The sequence below is a fragment of the Caretta caretta genome, chromosome 1 (genome assembly GCF_965140235.1).
Source record: "Caretta caretta isolate rCarCar2 chromosome 1, rCarCar1.hap1, whole genome shotgun sequence".
Classification (NCBI taxonomy): Eukaryota; Metazoa; Chordata; order Testudines; family Cheloniidae; genus Caretta; species Caretta caretta.
The window spans coordinates 34,235,862-34,253,213 of NC_134206.1; the positions used below are offsets into that span (position 1 = coordinate 34,235,862).

Here is a 17,352-nt window from a genome sequence, read left to right on the forward strand (position 1 = left end):
CACACATATATATATATATATGTATATATACTTTGCAGGGTCATCAACACACACACTAGATTACGTTTTGGAAATTGTTGCTTATGAAGCCCGTCGCCTCTTCCGTGACAAGATTGTTGGTGCTAAAGAACTCCTCATATTTGATAATATTTTAATGAAAGTGTTTCAAGGGGACTGGGGTTCAGACATCCTGGAGAATATGGCAGGTAATAACACATAAAATGTATTAAATCAGATTTGTTGACATACCTGATAATATGCTTTAACACTTGAGAATGTAGACTCCTATCACAGTTATGGTTATATTTTCACAGATAGCTTCTATGTAACATGGGGAGCTCGTCATGAGGTGGGAGCATTCAGAGCACCAGAGCAGGCATTACCACCTCATGGGAAGCCACTTGGCAAATTAACTTCAGAAGACCTAAAAGATGTTATCAAAAAGGTGCGTCAAGAATAAGGAGTAATAACAAAAGAAAATACTTTCAAAAGTCTATAGTTATGTTTGTACATTGTTTAAAGTAACCAGAACTGTGTTGTCAGACATTTTTCTTTTGGTTAGAATAATATATGTAATTTGTATTCTAAAAGGGAGATACAGTTATTTTAGAAACAGAAGTTGGCATGCTTTTAAGCAATAAAGGACAAATCCAGAACCTGTGGAGAAAGGGGCACTGTGCTGGCTCTGAATTGGTCTGACTGATTTTGGAGATAGTCAGGCCATAGTGGAAGGAAGCATGGCAGGGTTCCACGCTTACTTGAGTAGTAGGGCCTGGAGATGGGAAACTCATGTAAATCAACTTCCCACAACTCCAAGTAGTCCTCAGTAGCTCTTTCTCCTTTACTCTGCCCATGTGGGGCACATGGAGGATAGTGGGTAGGGACAAGGTTTGGTGGCCTTAGAACTCTGGGAGTTTCTTTGTCATGTGTGTAGTGTTCCATGACTGCACAGCAGTGCTGAATTTCAAAGCTGTGGCCAGCTCAGTACTGTGAAGTATGATAGGGCCAGAATTTAGTCCTAAAACCTGAGGTCAGATTGGGTTGGGTAGGTGACCACTCTAGCTGTTGTAATGTATAGGAGCTTAAAGGCTGTTCTAAAGTTATGCCATTGGCCAATTTGGTCCCTGATCAGGGCCAAAGATCAGATGATGGAGATAAGGGAGAAAATCTGTGTCCTGTTCTGTTTAATATCTTCATCAATGATTTAGATAATGGCATAGACAGTACACTTATAAAGTTTGCTGATGATACCAAGCTGGGAGGGGTTGCAGGTGCTTTGGAGGACATGATTAAAATTCAAAATGATCTGGACAAACTGGAGAAATGGTCTGAAATAAATAGGATGAAATTCAATAAGGACAAATGCAAAGTACTCTGCTTAGGAAGGGAAAATCAGTTGCACACATACAAAATGGGAAATGACTGTCTAGGAAGGAGTACTGCGGAAAGGGATCTGGGGGTCATAGCGGACCACAAGCTAAATATGAGTCAACAGTGTAACGCTGTTGCAAAAAAAAGCGAATATCATTCTGGGATATATTAGCAGAAGTGTTGTAAGTAAGGCATGAGAAGTAATTCTTCTGCTCTACTCCATGCTGATTAGGCCTCAACTGGAGTATTGTGTCCAGTTCTGGGGCCACATTTCAGGAAGGACGTGAACAAATTGGAGACAGTCCAGAGAAGAGCGACAAAAATGATTACAGGTCTAGAAAACATGACCTATGAGGGAAGCTTGAAAAAACTGGGTTTGTTTAGTCTGGAAAAGAGAAGACTGAGGGGGGACAAGATAACAGTTTTCAAGTACATAAACGGTTGTTATAAAGAGGAGGGAGAAAAATTGTTTTTCTTAACCTCTAAGGATAGGACAAGAAGCAATGGGCTTAAATTACAGCAAGGGCGGTTTAGGTTGGACATTAGGAAAAACTCCCTAACTGTCAGGGTGGTTAAGCACTGGAAAAAATTGCCTAGGGAGGTTGTGGAATCTCCATCATTGGAGCTTTTTAAGAGCAGGTTAGACAAACACCAGTCAGGGATGGTCTAGATAATACTTAGTTCTGTTATGAGTGCAGGGGACTGGACTAGATGACCTCTCAAGGTCCCTTCCAGTCCTATGATTCTATGTCTAAAAAAAGGTGGCTTTGAGCACAGTTTGGCTGGACCTGTCGCTGTGGCCTATTATGTATTTTAAATTCATCCCTTGGTATGTTCTTTTGTTTGTGTTTCAATATATTTTAGTCTGTAAGCATTACTCCAGGGTATACCATATTTGGGTCTGTGCTTGGGTTTGAGTGACTTCTTTATTAGGACTCTGAAGTCTGTCCACTGCTGGAACAGGGACAGCAAGGTAGTAAAATTCTATTGCATTGAATAGTTCAGTTTGTAAAGAACATCAGTGTCATGTCTTAAGTTTTCTGACCCTCAGTTTCTTAACTTTTTAAAATGTTGGACATTATTGCATTCTATAGTTACACTTGCATTTATCATTAACGCAAATATTAATTTATCTCATTTTTATATAGGGTATCATTCATTATGGACGAGATAACAAGGAGATAGAGATTTTACTTTTCCAAGAAGTTCTTGATTATGTGTCCAGGATAGACAGAGTGCTGAGTTTTCCTGGAGGATCACTTCTTTTAGCAGGACGTAGTGGTGTGGGTCGTCGGACAGTTACCTCTTTAGTTAGTCACATGCATGGATCTATTCTGATTACTCCCAAGATTTCCAGAGGTTATGAACTGAAGCAGTTCAAAAATGATCTTAAACAGGTGTGTCACTCAGTCTTCTATTTTACAGTTATTTAAATTAAGTTTGTGTGGGAAAAAAATTGAATAGTTAAGGGAACTTTAAAAGACACAAAATAAAAATGTTTCCTGCAGGTCTGACTTTCAGAAGAGTTGAGCACCCATTTAGGAACTTAAATGAATTAGCCAAATTTTCAAAAGAGCTCAGCAGTCAGTAGTTCCTGTTGTTCTCAGGGAGAGCAGCAAGGTCCTCAGCTTTTTTGAAAATCTGGCCCCAGTTGTGATGCTAATCACATTATAAAATCTTTCCTTATGAATTTTATTTTTGACAGTTATATATATTATTAGTATCAGTGCCTCATTGTATGAGGGCTTGCCTTCACAACTGGGGTAAGTTGACCTAAGTTACACTACTCCAGCTACGTGAATAACGTAGCTGGAGTCAACATAGCTTAGGTAGATTTGTGGTGTCTTCATTGTGCTGCGTCGATAGGAGACACTCTCTCTGTTTGACTTACCTTACTCTTCTCTGGGAACTGGAGTACCAGAGTTGACCAGAGAGTGCTCTGTCATCGATTTAGTGGGTCTTCACTAGACCTGCTAAATCAACACCCGCTGCAGCAGCGTTGAGCACCCTGCCCCCGGCAGTGAAGACAAGCCCTTAGGCACTGTAAAGACCCACATACAGTCTTCTGCTCAGGTCCAGATCTTGAAAGCTGTTCTGTGTGTATGGACACCTGCACTTACATAGAGCCGCACTGATTTCTTTAGGGTTCTCTTCAAGTGCAGGGGTCTGCTTCTACAGAGTAATTTGTACGATCAGAATCTGATTTGAAAGTTTTTTCTCAAGAATCACATCCCCCATTGCTGAAAATATATATTTAAAATTCTGTTCCATCTTTTTGTTTTTATTAGCATGTGAATTTGTAGGTTTGCTTGAGGGTATTCTGTTTTAGTATGGACCATGTGAGCTCAGTACAATATGCTTTATCAAGCAAAAATCTAGTGATTTACAAAGATATACACATTAAATTAAAACAGACAACAAAACTTTTAGGGTCAAAATTCCCAAAGTGGCCTCCAAAATTGCACAAGAAAACTCCATGATATCGTGCACACAACAAAGGGAGCACCAACTGCATCGTTTTGTGGGTACAGTTTGAGGTCATATTTGGAAAAATTGGTCCTTAATGTCATGTAAGCATCAAAGTATTTATGTTAATTATTTTCTAATTAGAAATCAGTTCTTCCATATAGACTGTTCCTTATCTTTATATTTGACAAATGATCAAAATCAAAATCTGTTGAGAATATACAAATGTAGTAATACAGAACATGTGTGCGGGGGAATAGATAAATATATAAAATAAATTTAAGGATTTATTATTCTATTATAAAAGAATGTACACATTCTGTTCAATTAGATTAAAATTACTTCCCTACTATTAGGTGATGCAGCTTGCTGGTATCGAAGCACAGCAGGTTGTATTGCTGCTCGAAGACTATCAGTTTGTCCACTCCACATTCCTTGAGATGGTCAACAGTCTATTGTCATCAGGTGAGATGAGTACAAAAAGCTTAAGGTTCCCCATGACCCTCCCTTAATTCAGTGCACAGGGTGGGCATACAATAAGGCAGAATTGACATTGCATTGGCAACCATATAACTGCAATTTCCTGGTTTTGCAACCTAAATAACTTTCTTTTAAAGAAGTTTTTGTAGGTATAAATATCCTATATTATGTTTTCTGCTGCAGTGTTTCTTTCCTAATTCATCACAAATGGATAATGCCTCTTACTTACGGAATTCAGAAACAGTCCATTGTTGCTGGGGGCTCCAGGACTAAGCCCCACCTTTGGACACAAACCACCAGAATCTCTGCCTCTAGGGGAAACAAATTACGTTTCAGCTTCTCCTGACCACTTTGTTTTATTCATTTACATGTAGCAGCAACTTCATTTCAATATCTAGCTTTGCTCTCCTGAGCTGAGGAATCACTGGAGCACTGAGGAACTAACATCTCGAGCACTTTTCAACTGAGCTCTCTCTGCCCCTCACCACAGCAGCAGAGAAGCCCTCCAAGCATAAAGCCAAGTCCAAGAGATGCTATACACAACTTTTCTGAAGCCTTCTACCACAAGCCACTGTTCCTTGCTCTGGCAGGGCATTGGGCTCTCATTTGGCAACACATATGGTGAGCCTTATCTCCCTTCCCAAAGCCATTACTTCATTGTAGAAAAGCTTAACCAGGGGCATGATGATTCCCAAGGATAGAGGATCCCTTCACAGCCTATTCAGGAGTAAGATTTTGCAAAGTCCAGAGGCTTGAGATTCTCAAAAGAGAAAAGCAAACATCCCATTTGTAAGGAAGTAATTTGAATTGTTAATGTGTAAGTGGCATAAAAAAACTGGGTTTAAACCCTTTCTCCTTTTCCTTCCCACTCTGAGGGAGTGTTTGCTGGGACTTTTATCCTATGCAGAAGCTGTCTCTCAGTGCTATGTGTGACGCTTACTACCTTTACCACACCCTGCAGCATATCTGGGCAAACACCGAGAAGCCGGTTATTTCTCAGTCCCCTCTGTGTGAGACAGTTTTCACAGTGGGGTGTTCCTTGTCTCCATGGCAACTAGAGGGAGACCAGATCTTTGCTCTGTGGATTTAGGGCCATCCCACAGGGAAAACTCTTCAGAATTCTCTGCTTCTAAATGGCATACCTGGCAGACTTCTGATCTCCCTCTGTAGAAGGGCTTTCACATGGAACTAGGGTTACATTTTTCAAAGTCTTCGTTCCTCTCCCCTGGGCACAGGTCCTCTATTCCCACAGCTTCCAGACTAATCAATAACCACAACGTAGAAAATACCCACAAGGTGGTTGATATTTTACAGACCTAACAGGCAGAGTTGCGCTGCCTGTTAATGGGGCTTTATTAGATCCTTCCATAATCCTGTGGCAGACTTCAGCTAGCCTCACACTGATGGCAGAAAGAACTGACAGACGCTATAAGTTCCCCTCTCTGGGTTATGAGTAGTTCTATTCACATCCCAGTGTAGACGGTGTGTGAATGATCATGCCAGGAACGCTTTCGCACCACACCAAAAGAAAAAGAAGGTAGAAAAACATACTCTACTTCAAGTCTACAGATGCACATTTTCAACCACCCCAGCCACTTCTATCTAAATATGACTATTCACTCAATGAGTGAATTTGTGGACAAGCTCCCAGAAGATATGAAGAATGAATTTAAGACTTTCTTGTCTGAAGGGCATCTTGTAGCTAGCTCTAATTTTCAGGTCAGTTTGTAGTTAGGGTAAGGGCTATAGTGGTCACCCTGAGGAGAGCTTTGTGGCATCAGAACTCTGACGTCCCTATGGAAGTTGAACAGACTATTGAGGATCTGCCCTTTGAGGGATGAAATCTTTTTTTCATAAGAAAGAAGGGCACTGCGTTTCCTCAGCTCCCTGAAGGAAGCAATACAAGCTGCAGCAACAACCCTGGCAAAGTTACTATGAACCTAGATGGCCTAACCCTTCCAAAAAAATCATGTCTCTGAGGAAAAGGCATATCTCTTATGCCTCTTCTAAACAATAGCCATTAGTTTCTAAACAATCCACTTGACTGTCCATTTGTAAGCAACATTCCAGCTATGCTAGACCTACCCTCTTTCCCCCCAATTTCCTTGGAGCTTGGGAGTCCATCATCTCAGATCAGTGGGTTCTAAGCACCGTGCAAGTGGGTTATACAATCCAGTTTCAGTCTATACTTTGCCTCCTTTCACCTTCCCCATCCCTTTTCAAGGACTCCTCTCATGAGTTTGCACCTAAGCAAGAAGAGCAGGTTCTTCATTTAGAACCTATCAAGAAAGTTCCCCTTCATCCCCAGGAAAAGGGGTTTTATTTTCACTACTTCCTCATTCCCAAAAAAAGGCGGAGGGGGAAGGAGGTCTGAGGTAGAAGTTAAATTTAATCAGAAAGATCAAGTTCTGCATGGTCTCCCTGGCAGCAACCATCCCATCTCTATATCGCAGCAACTGATATGCTGCTCTTGTTATCTAGGATGCCTGCATTCATGTGGCAATCCACCTGAACCACAGAAAATATCTGAGATTTCTAGTTGTGGACCACTATTACCAATACATTGTCCTCCCTTTCAACCTGTCGTCTTCCCCAGAGGTGTTTACCAAATGCATTGCAGTAGTAGTGGCTCACCTCAAGAGGGCCGGCATCCAGTTGTTCCTCTACCTGGATGACTGATTGGTCTGCGGTTGTTCTAGGCATCAAGTGGAGATCAGTATGCAGCAGATTCACTCCTTATTTGCTCAGATGGGCCTAGTAATCACAGAATCACAGAAATGTAGGGCTGGAAGGGATCTCGAGAGGTCATCAAGTCCAGCCTCCTGCACTGTGGCAGGACCAAGTAAACCTAGACCATCAGGTGTTAGTCCAACCTATTCTTAAAACCCTCCAATCATGGGGGTTTCACAACCTCCCTTGGAAGCCTATTGCAGAGTTTAACTACCTTTACAATTTAATTACAAATTTTTTCCTAATATCTAAACTAAATTTCCCTTGCTGCAGATTAAGTCCATTATCTCTTGTCCTACCTTCAGTGGACATAGAGAACAATTGAACATGCAGCTCTTTACATCAGCACTTAACAATGGTTATGGAGGGTGAGAGAAATGATCAGGCAGGTACAGCCAATGCCATGGGAGGCTCAGACCAGCTGGAGAGTCCTTGCATTACAGTCTGGTTGGGATTTCCCAAGGGTTTGTCTACATGGCGATTTAGTGGGCAGCAAGCCAAGGTGTGAAGTGACAGCACACCAGCATGTTGCTCCCTCAGTTGCCTTGTGGACCCTATTAAGTACATCAGAGCACACTAGGAAGGTTTTAGTATGTGGAAGCAGGGTCCTTATTGTGCACTAAGTCACTGTGTAGACAAGCCTCAAGACTTTAAAACTGGACATCTCCATGTTTTACTGGTGGCCAGCAGAATTTTCAAAGTGTGATAAAAGTATGTTTTAAGCACCTGCCTAGCATCAATGTCAGGAATGTCAAAATGTTTCAAATCAGTTTTTTTTCTGAATCTTCTATTCCATGAAAAAAATTAGATATTTTCTCTTTCTGTCCCAATTCAGGTCAAAAACAAATTCTTACACTGCAGAGTTTTTCACAGGATGGACATTCCAATAGGGTTCCTGCCCTAACCCTGTTTCACGTTAAACCTGTACATACCTTTTGTATATTGAGTATTTCTAATGTATCATCTTCTTCTTATCATTATTTGTATTACACTAGCTCCTAGAGGCCACAGCTGAGATCAGGGCCTAGCTATGCCATTCACTGCACACATACATTGTAAAAGACAGTCCTCTGACCCAGTGAGTTAACACTCTATGAAGACAAGACATATAGAAGAAGGATTATTATCCCCGTTGTCCAGAGAGAGGCACAGACTGACTACGTGACAGTCACACAGGGAGTCTATAGCACAGCAAGGACTTGAGCCAGATTTGATACCCACACCTTCATTTTTAATGAAGGGGGATGTAATTGTTACCCTGAGCTTGCAAGACTCTTCATGCTTGTTATAAGACCTAATAGTAATGAGGAGAATCTTTTCCCTTTCAGGGTCCCACTTCGTTACCCTAGCAACAGACAATTTTTCATATAAGGGGGATGTAATTGTTACCCTGAGCTTGCAAGACTCTTCATGCTTGTTATAAGACCTAATAGTAATGAGGAGAATCTTTTCCCTTTCAGGGTCCCACTTCGTTACCCTAGCAACAGACAGTTTTTCTCCCCAGATAGTGTATTCCTCAAGGAAGGGGAATCAGTCTTCGTTTCCCAATTTGTCCTTCTCCTCAAGGGTCTGATCCAAAGCCAAGGGCCATCACTGGGAGCCTTTCCATTGACCTCCCTGGTCTTCAGAAGAGGTTCTAATAGAAGATCCTAAAATCCCCCAGCTCTGCCAGCACCATTCTAGCTGTTAACATCATCATCACAGCAGCATCAGGTGTCTCCACTATCATGTAGGGTCTCTTTATTACTCTCATTCCAGGAGCATATTTCCAACTCTTTATCGTCTTTTATTTGTTCCACTCAGTGTTTGAAATCAGAAGATCTGCTTCTTCATTATGATGATTATTTTTAATAAGCTCTTGTGCCCTCTCTGAATGAAGCAGCAAATGCGTAGAAGGGCACATCAATTTCTATATAGGTTCGATTTAGATTTAGAGCCTACCTCATTAGCAATAATTAAAAGTTGCCACTTGCCCTCCCAGTAGATCACACTTCAAGTCAGGGATGTTTCTTTAAAAAAAACAACAACTAATCCTACACACCTCAAATTCCTTAAGCAATCAGGCAGTGGGAAGGAAAAGACAGAGGAGCCTTACAGGGAGATGACAGGTTTGTCCTTGGAATTTAACATTTTCAGAAAGGCAAAAAGAGAAGATTTAAAAAAATAATAAGAGTAGCCTAATGGGCTCACTTGTTACAGCATTACCCTGAGATTTAGGAGATTTCCATTCAATAAACAGAGACAAGTCGATTTTCATACCTGTTCAAAGTATCAAGTTCATTAGGGCAATACTTGATTCTTGAACTGCAACTGATTATCAGTCCCAGGATAGAGTTCAGACTATCCTAGACCTTTGCTACAGTCTACAATCTAACTCCAACACAAAAGTGAGCTCTTGTTTCAGGCTTGTTAAGATGCATGGTATCCTGCACTTATGTGATTTGATATGCCAGGCTTTGCCTCAGATGCATACAAGGATGGCTGAAGCCTGTGTATTGTTCAACCAGACATCCCCGGACATGCTAATTCATGTATCTGCCAGGGTTGTTTCCTCACTGAACTGGAGTAGGACTCTGACAAATGTTTGCAGGGGTGTGCCCTGCTCCACTCCTCTTCCATCCATGACTTTGACTACAGACGCTTCCAGCTCCGGGTGGGGAACCCATCTGTAGGAGGTACAGACATAGGCTCCATTATTGAAGAGAGAGTCATTGCTCCCTATCAATACAATTGAGCTCCGAGCTATACACAAGGTTTGTCAAGCCTTCCTTTCTCATATCAAAGGTCAGACCATCCAAGTACTCACTGACAACATGACGACAGTGTTTTATGTAAACAGGGAGGCGGGTTTCTAGATCCATGGTGTTGTGTTGCAAGGTTATCAACCTATGGATTTTTTGTATCTAGATCAAAATCACTGTAACAGCTTCTCATCTTCAAGGATCATAGAATGTCCTAGAAAACCATCTTAGCAGGACCTTTCAGGAAGATTATAGGTGGTCGTTGAAGGAGAGCATAGTCAGACTCATTTTCAGCATATGCGGTATTTCTACCATAGACTTGTGTAGAACATGACAGAACAGAAAATGTCACCAGTTCTGTTCCAGAGCAGGTCACAGTCCAGGTTGCCTCACAGATGCAGTCCTCTTTCCATGGGGTTCACTTCTGACTTATGGTTTTCCTTCAAAACCACTCATTCCCAAGGTCATCCTCAAACTGAAGCAAGATTGGGCAAAGAGGATTCAGATAGCTGTGGCTTGGCTGACACAACACTGGTTCTCTGACTTGCACAGTCTGTCTGTTTAGCTATCTATAACTGCTCAGCTTCCTGCAGAGACCTACTGGTTCTTCACTATGGTTAAAGTCCTTCACCCAATTCTTAACAGCCTTCACCTGATAGCTTGGCTGTTGACTGGCTGGACAATACAGAAAAGGGCTGTTCTTTAGCTGTTCAAAATATTCTGTTAAACAGCCGGAAACCATCTACTAAAAATACTGTATAAATGGAAGTGTTTTTTTGTTTAGGGCATAGGAACATAACTTCTTCCACACAGCATACAAAGATACAGGACATCTTAGATCAAGTACTTCATTTTAAGGATTTGGAGCTTTTTATTAGCTTGCTAAAATTACATTTTGCTGCTATCTCAGTTCATCCAAGGATGATTGGTGTTCTTTAAACCTAAAGTGGTTGGGTTCTTTAAAGGGATAAATAGAATCTGTCCCCACATCAAATGGCAGTTTTCTCTTTGAGACTTGAATCTTGTATTGTCAGCTTTATTGGGACCTCCATTTGAGCCTCCAGCAACCTGCTATGTGACCCAGCAGTCAGCAAAGGTTCCTTTCTTGGAGGCTAGTACTCCTGCAAATAGAGTAGGTAAGCTGCATGATCTAATGGTAGGTCCACAAACACAGTATTCTTTAAAGATGGAGTCTCCATGAGTCCACTTTTAGAATTTATTCCTAAAGTGGTGTCCAGCTTCCACATTAACCAGACTATCCATTTGCATACCTATTTTCCTAAGCTGCATACACATAAGGATGAGGAAAGGCTCCACTATGGCCTTTCTTTATATATAGATAAGACCAAATCCTTTAGATCATCTCCACATTTATTTGTATCCTATGGAGACAGGATGAAAGGATAGGTGGTTTTAGTTCAGAGACAGTCTCACTGTGTAACCTTGTGTATAAGTTAAGGGATAGTGAACATGTTACCTCCTTCAGAAGTGTTAGCTCATTCCACCAGGGCTCAAGCAACTTCTTTGCCTTTTTGAGAGGTGTGCCTAAAGAATACATCTGCAAATGTGACCTGGTCATTAGTGCATATTTTTGCCAAGCATTATGCAGTTACCACAGCCTCCAGAGCTGACTCGAACTTTGGGAGAACAGTCCTTCACTCTGTTTTCAATCAGACTCCTGGCCCCACCACCATAATGTACATCTTGGCCCTTGCGAGACACCTAAGTGGAATAGATATATCTGAGTATTCAAAGACAAAAGGATGGTTACTTGGAGATGCATTGCACATCTATTCCATGACTCTCCCTCCCTCTCCTCTGCTTTGGAGTCTATTCCAACATGATTCGGATGTGAAGGAATTGAAGAGGGGCTGGGATGGCTCTGCAGTGTATCTCCTCACCTGGAGGCGAAACGAGGTGCAGGATGCATGCTCCATCCTGGCAGGTGCTTCTACACAGCACTCTCTGGCTTGAGTGCACTGGTCACATTTACACCTAAGTGGAATAGATTAGTGCAAGACACCTTGAAGAACAACGGTTGTAATGCAGGTAAGAAACTTGTTTAGAGATCCAAAATCCTTTCTGCCCAAGGTAAGTTCTTCTTTCCACAATTCTTGGGAAATAGTTCCCCCATTATTTTGTTCCAGTCTTTATCACTCCAGTGGGAAGGTGTGGCATAAATTGCCATTCCTAGAGCTCTAAAGAGGTATTTCTGCAGCCCAGTGTTTCCCACAATTGTAGATGTTGGGCTTCTCTCCTCTCTGCAGCTCACAGAGGCAGATCAACTTTTTGGCACTGTGGTCTAGCCATGCCCCCTCTACTCCTGGTTGCTGTCAGATTCTCTGCCTCTTCAGTAGCAGACAGTGGTGGTTTCTTTTGCTCCTACCCTTCCTCCTTCTATTTTAACTTTTCTGCCCAGTTTTTTGGGCAGTGGAGAGCAGTGTTCTACCTCCTCAGCATTCCTCCTCCTCCTCCTCCCTCGATCAGTTAACCCCTCAGGGGCTTAATCCTCCCAGAGCCTCCTCCGCAGCATATCCCTGCTGGCTCCTTTGCTCCTTACAGGCATGGCAGAGCAGCCAATAAAATACCAGGTTAAATCTAAGTGGTGCTCTATAGGTGAGGCAGCCTTCCCATGTTTGGCAGATGGCAAGTTGTGCCCAGCCTGTACCCAGCCTTCTGTTCCTAACTCCATTACGTCCCAGGGCTGGGAGTCAGACAATGTGACATTATCTAGGGTACAGTCTGGACTGATGGACAGCTGTGTCCTTGCAATTTTCCATTCTGGGGTGCCTTTTACCCTGCTTCACTATGAGAGCAACCACTCCTGGTCTACTCACACACCGCCTTCACCGTGTAAATCACTGCCAGCTATCCTGTGTGAGTAAGCTTCCAGAAAATGGTAAATCCTGCCCCTTACCATCAGCTCTGAGAAGAGGCCTATGTGATCTCTGTCATAAAGTGGAATGGGGCCGGGAGCTAAGGTTCCTGTGGACTTTCTCCCTCAACCTTGATTCCAATGCTTTCCATTAGGGAATCTGTTGTCCCTTCACTGGTGCCTCTGTGAGGATAAGGAGTGAAAGGAGTGCCTCTGTGTGATGGCTTGTCTGTATTCTCTCCTCATGGCCCTTTGTGGGGAAGGGACAAGACTGTTTGGATTCTTCCACATTGTCAGCCACCATCTTATCCAGCTTTTCTCCAAAAAGGAGGGAGCTTGTAAACTTAGCTGTGCATAGGACCTGCTTAGAGTGAGTATCCACATTTCAGCTACTGAGCTGGAAGCCAGTAGCCTCACTGTATCTGTCAAGGCTGAATCCCCACTCTGGCACTTGGAGTGCAAAAGGTGGAGGCCCGCAAGGATTTTAAAAATTAATACTTGCCACTCCAGGCCTATATTAAACTCGCAGGGTTACAGCTTTCTCTGACCTTGGCTTGGTAAACACTGCCACCACCCAAATGCAAAAAAAACCCCTTTGAACCCAGAAAGGAGCACTTGGGAATTCCTCCTTGTGGGGTACCCTTAAGCCCTTTCACCCACCTCTGGGGAAGAGCTGAGATAGAAAACAAAGGAAATTAGCTGGTAGCAACAGCTAATCAAACAACATTCACAAACCTCCTAGGACACCAAAAATCCAATCCAGTTCTTAAAAAAGGTAAATTTTATAAGAAACAGAAAGGAAGAAAATACATCTGTAACTTAGGCTTTTGCTAGATTTTAAAAGAGCAATTCCAAAAATTAAGTACCAAAAATAGCTTTCTTGGGGTCCAGCTCAAAAGTTACAAGCAAACAAAAGCATCTGGGGTTAGCACAGGGAAGATCCACAAGCCAAAATAAAGAAGTAAACCTGATTGCGTCCAGCTAAACATTCCTAATTTACTTACATATTTGGGGGGTTTCAATAAGTAATTCTATGTATGATCTGATGAATTTTCATACTGGTTCAAGCCTTACACAGCATTCCTGCTTATAGCATTGGTGGTCCATGTCTCCTTCTCCGGAGAAGGACAGAGAAAGGGAAAGTTTTTTTCCCAATTTTAAAAAAGTTCTACTTTCCCATTGGCCCTTTTGGTCCGGTGTCCACTTCCTTTTCTTTTACCTGTGGGCTTGTTAACCCTTTACAGGTAAAGCAAGTAGAGAACAGCTATGAAGAGGAATTTTATAGCTAATTTGCTGACTGGGTGTCCATAAACGGGAGCTACCCTCACTTCATTTATCACAGCATCCATTAAGATGTCAACTACAAACGTGGTAGGGAGACCTCCATTAAAGTGGAGCCAAAGTCAATAGTGACATCTGGATGAACACTCTTTTTCCTTCCCATATCCAGAAGGTGACCCTCAAAAAGTGGATGAAGAAAATGAAGTTTCAGATGGAGACCCTGGCCTCTAGGATGTCATCCCTGTCCTGGGGGACCTTCCTGACTTCAGTAAATGTAATGGACGTATACCATCATATCCTCAACAGACCCATGCCACTGCAGACTTCTGAGGTTTTCCTACCTCAGGAAACATTATCTGTACTGAACAGTACTCCTGTTTGGCCTGTCCTCACTCAGCCTCCAGGTTTTTTACAAAAATATTGGTGCTGATAATAGCCGGACACAGGTCACAGGGAACTCACCTATACACTTCCTGGATGACATCTTGATTAGAACTCCATCACAGTCAGCAGCACAGAGGACCATGTCTCAAATACTGAATCTCCCCTAGGCACATGGTTTCATCATCATTACCAAGAAAAGTTCTCTAGTTCCATCCAGGAATTTATTTTCTTCTCCAGAGCTGCAGGAGGCCTATTGTAGCACTATGCCTCCCAACTGCTAGGACTTCAGCTATCCTGCATGGGGATCACTCCATGGGCACAATCACACATCAGAAGTCTTCAAGCCTTCATACTGAAGGTGTGGCATCACTCCCTGGACACATGAACAATCAAGTAGGAGTTCTAATACAGATGTTCAACTCTTTACAATGTTGATCAGCCCACAACAATATCTTGAAAGGCATGCCTATGTGCCTTCCAGATCTTTTAGTCCTCACATCCAATGCCAGCCTGGAGGGCTGGGGAGCTTACTTGGAGACCCAAACAGCCCAGGGCCTCTGGAGTGAGGAGGAAAAGGCTCACAGTGTAAACATCCTAGAGTTTAGAGCAATCAAGTTAGCTCTGTGAAGATTGCAGCCCAACCTAAGGGGGAACCATATCCTGGGTTCAATCAAATAACACAACAATAGTCACATATTTAAACAACTACAGGGGGAACTAGAGTCTGGTGCTCCTTGTGGAAGCAGTGTAAATAATGAGACAGATGGAATGCTCCTCCTTTCTTTCAGAGTGATCCACATCAAAGGGGAGCTGAACCAAAAAGCAGACTGGCTCAGAAGGCACAGGTTCAAGAACTCCAAGTGGTGCCTGAATCAGAAGGTTTTCTATCTCATCATTTAGACGTTCAGTCTCCCTTCAACCGACCTGTTCACGAATTTTATGAATACAAAGAGGCAAAATACTTCACAAGGTGTGGCACACCTTAGAGGTCAGAAGAGGTTGAAAAGCTATCTCAAGCATACAGAATCCACGAGAAGATCGGGCTCCCTGTTTGTATCCTTCCAAATGAAATTGCAGGGATTCAGAGTTTCCAAGTCCTGCATCACTAGATGGATTAGACCTTTGTATTGTGGAAGCCTACATATCATCATCGTCCTGTCTCAGAAGGTATCAAGGCACACTCCATGAGATCCTTAGCAGCCTCATGGGGGGAATGAGAAAGGGCATCCACTTTGAAAATTTGCAAAGTGGCCATGTCTCTGGGCAACTGTGCTTTATGGGGAGCTAGGGTCAGTCTGCCTGTGACTGTCTTATGAATGCCTCACAGAGGAGTAATTGACTGTCCCAGCTGGCTGATTAGTCAACAAGTACCTGGACTTAATAAAGGTTACCCAAGCTCAGTTAGGCCATGTCTACGTTACAGAGTTAAGTTGACTTATGTTGACAATCATAAGTTGCTTTAATAACAGGACAAAACACAATTTTTTGGTCAAACGGGACATGACAATGAGGAACAGTTTCACAGGGCTCTCACAGCTGTAACTCCAGCTTTTGTTGGGAAACCAGTCCCTAGGTGTGGAGTGCACGGGACACTGCGAGGGCTTCGGTGGGGGAGTTTGGGGAGGGCATGGACTGGAGTTCTTTAGTGGCTGCAGGGGAGTGTAATAGAGCCGGACTCACCTGGCGGCGCCTCCTGCTGGTTGTCCTTGGGAATTAGCTCGTCAGCCTCTGGAGCGCCCTCTGCCATCTGGTGATCGGCCTTACCACCAGCCCCAGTCCCTCCCAGGACCCGGTGCCTCCTCCCACTGGGGTGCTGCTCCCTGGCAGTAAACCCCAACAATCCCTGAGGGTCTCCCCTTCCCGGGGAGCCCCCACCCACTACCCCCACCTCGCCTCAGTCTTGGCTACTGCCAGTCATCACTTAGCCCCGCTCCCCAGGGCAGACTGCAGTGTATCAGCCACTCACCACAGGCGAGGGGGTTTGGACCTGCTGCCTCTGTCTACCCTGGGCTGCCCCCAGCAACTCCAGTACCTAATAGGCCCTATTTCCAGGCCAGAGCTCCCCTGCTCCCAAGGCCTTTCCCCCTCAGCCCTGCTCCAATCTAGGTATTCCCTCAGGTCCCTGCAGCCAGGCCCTTCCCCCTCTGAACGCAGAGAGAGACTCTAAGCTTCAGCCTAGCAGCCCCTTTATAGGCCCAGCTGCGTCCTGATTGGGGTATGGCCTAGCTACGGCCATTTCCCCAATCAGCCTAACTTTTCTTGCCCTCAGCCCTGGTTCTCTCCCAGGGCTGGCTTTTAAGCCCTAGAGGGCAGGAGCGGATAACCACCCTGTTACAGGGAGTCATGCATGGATGTGCTCAGATTGCAAGGTAATGGGGGACTTCATCATCTCTATCTGGCCCTGCAGGAGCATTATCATCGGCTCCTGCCCCTGAGTCCTTTCCAGGCTATCCAGTCTCAGTTTTTCAGTAATTGTCTCCCTTAATGCTCTTGTTTCTTTATATGCTGTCTCTGTTGACTGTAGCACTTCACAAAACATATCCTCCTGACCAAAGAAACAAAGAACAGAAACAGTATTGTAAGTGCACCCACAGCCGTGAATCACAAAAGTTACACACACCTCTTTCTCACTGTCCCTGGGCTAGCACACAGGTTGGCGCGAGTTCCAAATATGGTGAGTTCAGGGGTGATGGTGGTGGCAAGGGGCAATAGGCAAGAATGGACAAAATGTGGTTCACGAAGGGGGTTACTACAAGCAGCTAGAGAGACTATTCTGAATATAGGTACCCTTTTCCACAGTATAGGTTAATTGAACCCAATATCTCACTTCTAAGGGTAACCTAGGATGCAAGGGGGCATCTTCTGCACGTGTGTGGCTTTAGATCAGCTCTGTATGCTGCTCGCCTGTGTGCTGGTCCATGCAGAAATAATTGCTGGGTGACGCAGCAAAGTGTCCTACAATGGGGGGAGAAACAAGAACCCTCTGCTAAGGAACCTTCGACAGAGGATTGCAGAATACCTACT

General features: G+C 43.5%; 1 protein-coding gene across 6 annotated transcripts in view; it reads left to right on the forward strand.

The window, feature by feature from the left end:
* Positions 1–17,352, forward strand: part of DYNC2H1 (dynein cytoplasmic 2 heavy chain 1) — a 396,411-nt gene that overhangs the window by 81,413 nt on the left and 297,646 nt on the right. For 5 of the 6 annotated variants that reach the window (XR_012667749.1, XM_048844045.2, XM_075127044.1 and 2 more), the window contains 4 exons: positions 39–206; positions 315–445; positions 2,520–2,768; positions 4,194–4,302. Coding sequence is in view for 5 of the 6 variants with exons in the window: in XM_048844045.2 (XP_048700002.2) it covers positions 39–206; positions 315–445; positions 2,520–2,768; positions 4,194–4,302 (657 nt within the window). In the remaining variant the exon portion in view is untranslated. The remainder of the gene's footprint in view (positions 1–38; positions 207–314; positions 446–2,519; positions 2,769–4,193; positions 4,303–17,352) is intronic. The other variant, XM_075127047.1, reaches the window with a different exon arrangement.